The sequence below is a fragment of the Sinocyclocheilus rhinocerous genome, unplaced genomic scaffold (genome assembly GCF_001515625.1).
Source record: "Sinocyclocheilus rhinocerous isolate Xijiao unplaced genomic scaffold, SAMN03320098_v1.1 scaffold107, whole genome shotgun sequence".
In the NCBI taxonomy this organism is placed as follows: domain Eukaryota; kingdom Metazoa; phylum Chordata; class Actinopteri; order Cypriniformes; family Cyprinidae; genus Sinocyclocheilus; species Sinocyclocheilus rhinocerous.
The window spans coordinates 18,475-29,196 of NW_015635024.1; the positions used below are offsets into that span (position 1 = coordinate 18,475).

General features: G+C 38.3%; 1 protein-coding gene across 1 annotated transcript; it reads left to right on the forward strand.

Moving 5' to 3' along the window:
- The first annotated feature begins 876 nt into the window (after positions 1-876).
- LOC107746081 (mucin-5AC-like) lies at positions 877-8,076 on the forward strand. Its single transcript, XM_016560154.1, has 7 exons — positions 877-943; positions 1,973-2,044; positions 2,178-2,487; positions 5,376-6,381; positions 6,545-6,606; positions 7,225-7,382; positions 7,494-8,076. Exons 2-7 carry the CDS (start codon positions 2,005-2,007, stop codon positions 7,679-7,681), a joined length of 1,764 nt encoding a protein of 587 aa, XP_016415640.1. The 5' UTR covers positions 877-943; positions 1,973-2,004; the 3' UTR covers positions 7,682-8,076.
- The last annotated feature ends 2,646 nt before the right edge of the window (positions 8,077-10,722 follow it).

The following is a 10,722-nucleotide window of genomic DNA, read 5'->3' on the forward strand; positions in this document are numbered from 1 at the left end:
ATTATTTTTTTTGCCCCGAAACCCGTTGAATTTAGAATGAATCCCGCGATACTTATCGGTTGGAAAATAATTATGTAAGGGAACCAACCAGGTTTATTCTACGAGTTCAGTTGTTGAGTATTGGGCTAGTGACGCTCCATTACTGAGGGGAAACGTTCTCAAAAACGTCAAGAAGACCAGTGAAACGAAGTGTCGGTATGAGAAGAATGCATAGGTAATCCTAGTGTCGTTTGTGTTGGTCCCTTTTGACATCTAACATGTGTGGTAATTGTGATCAGTTGACGTAGGATTCATTAAAAGATCATGCGCTCCATGATGATCGGTCTATGGTCACACAAATTATTAAACTCATGGGAAACTCTATGTTTGATATTGTTTTTTGTTTAAACTGCTAATGCGATTCTATTCTCTAGTGTTTCCATAAACATCCATGCAGTAATATCTACAAATTAAGAGATTTATTCTTAAAACAAATTGTGTATACAATTATGTGCCCTCAAAAAAAATTTATTTTGGATACATTTAAAATAATGTCTGAAATTAAAACAGTAACGATCATGGCATGTGAATGACATACGCCTATAAATTAAAATGTGCAGCTATATGGCTTTATCAAGTCACTTACCAGTTTCTATAAATAAGCCCGCCTATAATAAATTGTTGCGCACGACAGACACTTTAGGCACAATACAAAAGATATACGAAAAGAATCGTCACCGTGTCTGCCAAAAAAACAAAACAAAAAAAACATTCCATATACTTATCTGTGCATATCAATGAAGTAACAAACCACAAGTCAGGACGTCACTAAGTGGTATTTAAGAGGCAGCTCCACAGGTGATTCAAGAGAAGTGGAAGAACTGGAACATAGAATAACTATTGGACCACTGAGACAACAGCGGATTACCGATCAAGGTGTTGAGTAAAATATATCTGCTCAAAGGTTGGTAAGGGCATTTTATTTCACTAAATATATTTGTCTTAATTATATTTACATTATAAAGTAGTTTAATTGCTGGAAATAATTTTTAATTGCATACATAATGTAGTAATATTTATATTAATATTTTTAATATTTAGTCATTTTTGAAGTAGTCTGTGTTCTGTTACTGTTAAATTTATTTTTTAATGAAATGTATGTAGTCAGAATATTTAAGCAGCCACAGGAAATTGCAGTTATAGTATTATATTCTGTTCACAAAGTAATTATTAATATAATTATTTAAAATAATTCTAAACTTAGAATAATAAGTAAATATTTATCTTGATATCTACAGCACATTCCTATCAAGGGCATCAAATTGTTTACTGAACCATTTGTGTTAAATATTAAGGAGTCATAATAAAATAATATTTTAGTTTGGATATTGATAAACAGTTGGAATTTGATTTCAATTTTGTGAAATCTATAGTGATAATTAGAACTGGACTAATCGTGATGTAAAAATGTATAGTGTCCAGTTTTTTCAGATGGAGTAGATAATGGAGTAGATAACTTAAATCAAGAATGCAAGCTTTTTCATGGTACTTTGCTGAAACATGAAAATAATGTTTGTAGATTACGTTTATTCTATTCTCTTCTACATCTGATGTTGGTGTCTCTGGTAACATCTGTTGGATGCAGCGATTGTTTATATATATATGAATGTTTTGTTTTCTTTATTACTACATTATTATATAATATTGGTCAAAAGTTTGGAATGATTCAGTTTGCTCATCTTCTTGAAAGAAGTCTTCTCTGCTTTTGAAGGATCATGTGACACTGAAGATTGGAGTAATGGCTGCTAAAAATTCAGCTTTGCATTACAAAATTACTGTTTTATTGTATTTTTTTTACATTAATCAAATAAATGCAGCCTTGGTGATAGGTGGCTTCTATCAACAACATTATAAAACTTTTATCTGGTATATATATATATATGCATGTATATGTGTGTGTATTTAAACTTTGTGTATATTGCTTGCTTTGCAGACTCTTATTATCACCACTGGACTCTTTCCAGGATGGAGGGAAAAGCTTTTATTATAATGTGCATTTTTATTGGTAGGTGAATCAAATGTAAAAACAAATTGTACAAGAACAACAACAACAATAATTCCACAATTCACTTAGACATAAAATATACATGTTCAAAATATGTAACTTTAACAGTTCACCAACTTTTTGTCTTCTCTAGCAACAGTCCACTCGCAAAGTTCAACAACTCAGTCCACAACAGATTCAGCAACCGACACCTCTGCAACACCCACAGCTACAACGACGTCTTCAACAACCACTACAACTCTTGCTGAATCATCCACCACTACTGCAGGAGTTACCACAACAGCACCACAAACTAGTGTTACAACAGCTGAATCCTCCACAACAGCTACAACAACAGCAGTGCCCTCAACAAGCACTACAAGTCTTTCTGAATCATCCACCACTACTGCAGGAGTTACCCCAACAGCACCACAAACTAGTGTTACAACAGCTGAATCCTCCACATCGAATCATCCACCACTACTGCAGGAGTTACCCCAACAGCACCACAAACTAGTGTTACAACAGCTGAATCCTCCACATCGAATCATCCACCACTACTGCAGGAGTTACCCCAACAGCACCACAAACTAGTGTTACAACAGCTGAATCCTCCACATCGAATCATCCACCACTACTGCAGGAGTTACCCCAACAGCACCACAAACTAGTGTTACAACAGCTGAATCCTCCACATCGAATCATCCACCACTACTGCAGGAGTTACCCCAACAGCACCACAAACTAGTGTTACAACAGCTGAATCCTCCACATCGAATCATCCACCACTACTGCAGGAGTTACCCCAACAGCACCACAAACTAGTGTTACAACAGCTGAATCCTCCACATCGAATCATCCACCACTACTGCAGGAGTTACCCCAACAGCACCACAAACTAGTGTTACAACAGCTGAATCCTCCACATCGAATCATCCACCACTACTGCAGGAGTTACCCCAACAGCACCACAAACTAGTGTTACAACAGCTGAATCCTCCACATCGAATCATCCACCACTACTGCAGGAGTTACCCCAACAGCACCACAAACTAGTGTTACAACAGCTGAATCCTCCACATCGAATCATCCACCACTACTGCAGGAGTTACCCCAACAGCACCACAAACTAGTGTTACAACAGCTGAATCCTCCACATCGAATCATCCACCACTACTGCAGGAGTTACCCCAACAGCACCACAAACTAGTGTTACAACAGCTGAATCCTCCACATCGAATCATCCACCACTACTGCAGGAGTTACCCCAACAGCACCACAAACTAGTGTTACAACAGCTGAATCCTCCACATCGAATCATCCACCACTACTGCAGGAGTTACCCCAACAGCACCACAAACTAGTGTTACAACAGCTGAATCCTCCACATCGAATCATCCACCACTACTGCAGGAGTTACCCCAACAGCACCACAAACTAGTGTTACAACAGCTGAATCCTCCACATCGAATCATCCACCACTACTGCAGGAGTTACCCCAACAGCACCACAAACTAGTGTTACAACAGCTGAATCCTCCACATCGAATCATCCACCACTACTGCAGGAGTTACCCCAACAGCACCACAAACTAGTGTTACAACAGCTGAATCCTCCACATCGAATCATCCACCACTACTGCAGGAGTTACCCCAACAGCACCACAAACTAGTGTTACAACAGCTGAATCCTCCACATCGAATCATCCACCACTACTGCAGGAGTTACCCCAACAGCACCACAAACTAGTGTTACAACAGCTGAATCCTCCACATCGAATCATCCACCACTACTGCAGGAGTTACCCCAACAGCACCACAAACTAGTGTTACAACAGCTGAATCCTCCACATCGAATCATCCACCACTACTGCAGGAGTTACCCCAACAGCACCACAAACTAGTGTTACAACAGCTGAATCCTCCACATCGAATCATCCACCACTACTGCAGGAGTTACCCCAACAGCACCACAAACTAGTGTTACAACAGCTGAATCCTCCACATCGAATCATCCACCACTACTGCAGGAGTTACCCCAACAGCACCACAAACTAGTGTTACAACAGCTGAATCCTCCACATCGAATCATCCACCACTACTGCAGGAGTTACCCCAACAGCACCACAAACTAGTGTTACAACAGCTGAATCCTCCACATCGAATCATCCACCACTACTGCAGGAGTTACCCCAACAGCACCACAAACTAGTGTTACAACAGCTGAATCCTCCACATCGAATCATCCACCACTACTGCAGGAGTTACCCCAACAGCACCACAAACTAGTGTTACAACAGCTGAATCCTCCACATCGAATCATCCACCACTACTGCAGGAGTTACCCCAACAGCACCACAAACTAGTGTTACAACAGCTGAATCCTCCACATCGAATCATCCACCACTACTGCAGGAGTTACCCCAACAGCACCACAAACTAGTGTTACAACAGCTGAATCCTCCACATCGAATCATCCACCACTACTGCAGGAGTTACCCCAACAGCACCACAAACTAGTGTTACAACAGCTGAATCCTCCACATCGAATCATCCACCACTACTGCAGGAGTTACCCCAACAGCACCACAAACTAGTGTTACAACAGCTGAATCCTCCACATCGAATCATCCACCACTACTGCAGGAGTTACCCCAACAGCACCACAAACTAGTGTTACAACAGCTGAATCCTCCACATCGAATCATCCACCACTACTGCAGGAGTTACCCCAACAGCACCACAAACTAGTGTTACAACAGCTGAATCCTCCACATCGAATCATCCACCACTACTGCAGGAGTTACCCCAACAGCACCACAAACTAGTGTTACAACAGCTGAATCCTCCACATCGAATCATCCACCACTACTGCAGGAGTTACCCCAACAGCACCACAAACTAGTGTTACAACAGCTGAATCCTCCACATCGAATCATCCACCACTACTGCAGGAGTTACCCCAACAGCACCACAAACTAGTGTTACAACAGCTGAATCCTCCACATCGAATCATCCACCACTACTGCAGGAGTTACCCCAACAGCACCACAAACTAGTGTTACAACAGCTGAATCCTCCACATCGAATCATCCACCACTACTGCAGGAGTTACCCCAACAGCACCACAAACTAGTGTTACAACAGCTGAATCCTCCACATCGAATCATCCACCACTACTGCAGGAGTTACCCCAACAGCACCACAAACTAGTGTTACAACAGCTGAATCCTCCACATCGAATCATCCACCACTACAACTCTTGCTGAATCATCCACCACTACTGCAGGATTAACAACAACAGCACCACAAACCAGTGTTACAAAAACTGAATCTTCCACAACAGCTACAACAACAGCAGTGCCCTCAACAACCATTACAACTCTTGCTGAATCATCCACCACTACTGCAGGAGTAACCACAACAGCACCACAAACTACTGCTACAACAGCTGAATCCTCCACATCAGCTACAACAACAGCAGTTCCCTCAACAACCACTACAACTCTTGCTGAATCATCCACCACTACTGCAGGAGTTACCACAACAGCACCACAAACTAGTGTTACAACAACTGAATCCTCCACAACAGCTACAACAGCAGTGCCCTCATCAACCACTACAACTCTTGCTGAATCATCCACTACTACTGCAGGAGTTACCACAACAGCACCACAAACTACTGTTACAACAACTGAATCCTCCACAACAGCTACAACAACAGCAGCAACATCTGAACCATCTGCAATTTCAACACCAACAGGTTCTTCCTCTGTCACAGCAACTCTTACTGGGTCATCCACCACTAGTGCACCAGTCACTGCAACAGCATCTCAAACCACACCGTCCTCTTCGACTACTCCCTCTTCAACTGCTTTTCATACCACAACTGTTAGCACAGCTGAAACATCCACAACATCAGCAACTTCAACACCAACAGGTTCATCCACAGTCCCAAAATCTATTACTGGTACATCCACCAGTAGTGCAGTAATAACCACAACAGTGGCACAATCTACAGTTTCTACAGAGTCTACAGCTTCTACAGCATCTAATGCTTCTACAGAACCTACAGTGTCTACAGCTGCTATAGCTTCTACTGTATCCACAGCTTTTACAGCATCTACAGCCTCTACAGCATCTACAGCTTCTACAGCATCTTCAGTCTCTACAGAGTCTGCAGCGTCTAACGCTTCTACAGCCTCTACAACATCTACAACTTCCACAGCAACTACTGCAAAAATAGTACCTGAAGTGCTAACAGAACTGGAGTTTCGCTCTTTTGAGACATTTACAGATGCACTCAGCGATATCAAGAGTGAGGAGTTTAAGAATAGGTCTAAACTTGTCAGGGATGAGGTGAGTTAATATCCATTTATTGTATTTACTAGAACACACTATTGATAATTTTCTTGACTTTTAAGTATTTAATTAACAGTAGAGACAACATAAATGTGACAAACAATTAAACTAGATTCCAATGATGTCTCTGATGTCTGAAATTATTTGTTATTTATTCCAGCTTGAGCCTGTCTACAAAATCAAGTATACTAACTTCCTCAGAGTGATTGTCCTAGGATTCAGGTAAATACAACATATTGCAATATTGAATATTTTATGAATGCTGTCTCTCTCTCTATCTCTCTCTCTCTCTGTGTGTGTGTGTGTGTGTGTGTGTGTGTACTGGTATATATGGTTTATGAGGACACAAATGTGTATAATGACATGGGTACTACAACGTAAACATGGTTTATGAGGACACTTCCTGTGTCCCCGTAAAACAAAAGGCTTAAAAAACATACAAAACGGTGTTTTATGAAATTAAAAAATTGCCAGTAGTTTTCGGTAAGGGGTAGGTTTAGGTGTAGGGCGATAGACAATACAGTTTGTACAGTATAAAAACCATTATGCCTATGGAATGTCCCCAAAACATGGAAACGTGTTTGTGTGTGTGCGTGTGTGTGTGTGTGTGTACCTACTTAACCATATTTTGAAGGGGCCTCTGAATTCTTAATCCGGGCCTGGTTAGAGTTAGTTTATAGTATTAAAAACTAGCTGTGTTAAGCTGTCCTCATTTAGATAGCTAAGTAAACATGTGTGTGTGTGTGTGTGTGTGTGAAAGAGAGAGAGAGAAAAAGAAACTTGTAATAAACTGAATTTTTTAAGGTAACATTTATTAATTTCAACATTTATATATTTTAGACCAGGGTCAATCATCACATCAACTCAACTAGCTTTCAGCTTCAACCAAACTATCCCATCCGTTCAAGAGATTTCAAACACCCTCTTGACAGCAGTGGGAACAGGAGATGTCAATTTATTGAAGATAATCCCTCAATCAATTTCAGTCAATGGTTCAGGTAAGCTGTACTACACACACTAGATTTATAGTCTTCTATACCTGTAACTTGTCTATGGGTCTATAGGGATGTCCAGCTAATTTGCTTATGTTTTTTTTTTTACTGCTTCAGCTGCAACAGTCGCTCCCACAGCAACTACAGCAAGTACAACAACTACAGCAACCACAGCAACTACAGCAAGTACAACAACTACAGCAACCACAGCAACTACAGCTTCAGGCGGATTAAAGATTGAATCCAGTCTGTTCCAAGCAACATGCCTCATTATTATGTCTAAAATATTAAACTTTTTCCTATAGATCCCTTAAACATATATCAACCAAACATGAGTTCAACAAGACACACTGTAACAAATTAATTAAACACAAAATGTATTTATTATTATAATTAAATGGTATATAGTATTTCCCATTGTAGCACACTCTCACATACTAGTATAGAGCAATATAAAGATAAGTTTGATAATGCATTGTTCCTGAAGAACTTAACAGTAGATATCTGTTTAACAGCAGGCTGTTTTCTGGGAGGGAGAAGTAGATATTTTTCTGCATGCATTTCCTTTAATTGTAAACATTGTAAATGTTGTTTAACTGTTTTGAGGTTAAATACTGGTTATACTACTTCTTTTTGTTTGTCTAATAAGTTCTAACATTGTAATATGTCATATTTTAATTAAATAAAAATATTTATTAAATTATGTAGTCCAAAATATTTTGCTTTCATGAAAAGACACTACAATAAATACTATATATGCTAAACCTGGCTTTTTATGGTACAGTGTTCACTGCTCAAATGCAACTAGACTCAGTCAACTCAACCTTTGGTCAACGTTTCTTTACTAAAAGTAGGCTTGCATTACCATGTCTGGGATGACACAAGTCACTATCATGGCCACCTTTGATGATTTTTGGCAGCTAATCAAGTAACAGAAGGAACTGCCGAACAAGTTGTATGGGTGTAAGAGTGGGACATAGACAAACAGATACTACTAGAGACCTGCTCAGGATGGATTTTTCAGTCCCGCTCCAGCAGGATTCTGTCCCGACCCCGCCCCCGCAAAACCACTGTTATTTTTAATAGAAAAGCAAGCATAAGCTGCTGTGTGCATGGTTTGGCATGGCAGAATGCGAGCAAAGAGCGCTCCCTTTATAATCACTAAAAAGCTAACATCTCAGTTCATCGCGATCTCACAAAGCTCTGTTATAACACAATGAATATAAGCACAATGAATCTTTCATAATGTCTACACTGCGTTATAAGAGGATTCGTGAGCACGCAAATTTCAGCGATACACAAGAACTCCAGGCATTTTGAGCGGTGAATGGATTCTAACTTAAACACCTCTGATTGCAATAAATCGCAGGGAAAATGACTTCGTTTTTAATACACTGCATGTTTTGCTAACTGTTTTCTCCTCCACTGATCTGTACTTAGTGTTACAAGCTCTTGGTGCAAAAAGAAGATCTGTAAAGTTGCGAAGATTAAAGTCTCAAATCCAAAGAGATATTAGGTAACACTTTCTATGAAGCCCCTATTTGTAATACATTATAAGGGTATACTTAAGGCATTATAATGAATGCATAATGCATTATAAAAAAACGTATAATATGTTATATCATCTCATGAATAATCATAACAACAGTTATAATACATCATAATACTTACGTATTTGTGGTTATAAGTTTAAGAGCCCTTTATAATCACTAAAAAGCTAACATCTCAGTTCATCGCGATCTCACAAAGCTCTGTTATAACACAATGAATATAAGCACAATGAATCTTTCATAATGTCTACACTGCGTTATAAGAGGATTCGTGAGCACGCAAATTTCAGCGATACACAAGAACTCCAGGCATTTTGAGCGGTGAATGGATTCTAACTTAAACACCTCTGATTGCAATAAATCGCAGGGAAAATGACTTCGTTTTTAATACACTGCATGTTTTGCTAACTGTTTTCTCCTCCACTGATCTGTACTTAGTGTTACAAGCTCTTGGTGCAAAAAGAAGATCTGTAAAGTTGCGAAGATTAAAGTCTCAAATCCAAAGAGATATTAGGTAACACTTTCTATGAAGCCCCTATTTGTAATACATTATAAGGGTATACTTAAGGCATTATAATGAATGCATAATGCATTATAAAAAAACGTATAATATGTTATATCATCTCATGAATAATCATAACAACAGTTATAATACATCATAATACTTACGTATTTGTGGTTATAAGTTTAAGAGTATGATTAAACACCGCCCAAATGTTCACGCAAAGAAAGAAGGTGTAAATTTGATTCTCGCTGTAGTATTGTTGTTGCTGTGTGTTTCACTGTGAAAGTGAAACTACTTTGTTTGGCCTTCCAAAAGAGGACGATATCCGCTTCGTCATGCCTAGAGCTGATCAGCTGATAGAGCTGATTAATGAATAAGAACAGTATTTTGTGTATTTGGTGTAATGAAATGTGTTTATGCGGTTTAAGGTTAAAAAAACACATTATTTCCTGCTATGTTGGTGTTGCTAATAAATTTCACAGCAATGTGTCTTGAATATTTTTCTTTTTCTTTTTTTGCATTAAGTCCAATGTTTCTTTTTCTTTTTGGAATTATTGCTTGAGCAGACACATTTCATTATGTCTTTTCAGATAACTATGTTTAAATTACTTAATTATAACATTTCTAGCAGCAGTTTTAAACATTTAGTCAAGCAATAATATATACATTATCTCATGCATGTCTAAAATCAAGGATAAAAATGGTAGGCTCATTTTTTCGTTACAGTTTCCGGTTAGAACAAAACAAAACATTACTGCTCCATTTATTCAGAAACAAAAGTCATTTAAAAATGGCATTTGTGCGTTTACATTTTTTATTAGCTATATTAGTCTACAGCAGACGTTAATGCTCTTAATGCAATTGAATGGCGCTGTCAACACTGCACTCCGACAGCTGACAGAAGAGCTGCAGAGAAATTCAAGGCACTGTAATTTCCTCGTCCATTTGACACAAAACTGTTATATATAATCAAACTGTATATATAAAATTTTATTTGTGTTAAATATTTGTGGGTTTTTTATGAAAAATGTGTTTTGAAGAATATCTATTTGTTATGTTCATATATTCCTTATGAAGGAAATTTGTTATGAAGAATAGTCTATTTGTTATGAAGTTGATTTAAATATTCTTCATAACAAATTTGAAGAAAAAGTTAAAAGTTAGCCTGTAATCTATAGATAGGCCTACAGGCTAATTCTTTTTTTATTATTATTATTATTTTTTTTACTTTTATTAGACTGCAAGATGACAATAAAATAATTCTTGATAATATCTTTAAAATGAGAGAAAT

Coding starts and splice junctions, on each gene's coding strand:
- LOC107746081 (XM_016560154.1), top strand. CDS start 2,005: ATGGAGGGAAAAGCTTTTATTATAATGTGCATTTTTATTG. Junction 2,045..2,177: donor TATAATGTGCATTTTTATTG/GTAGGTGAATCA, acceptor TGTCTTCTCTAG/CAACAGTCCACTCGCAAAGT. Junction 6,607..7,224: donor GTGATTGTCCTAGGATTCAG/GTAAATACAACA, acceptor TATATATTTTAG/ACCAGGGTCAATCATCACAT.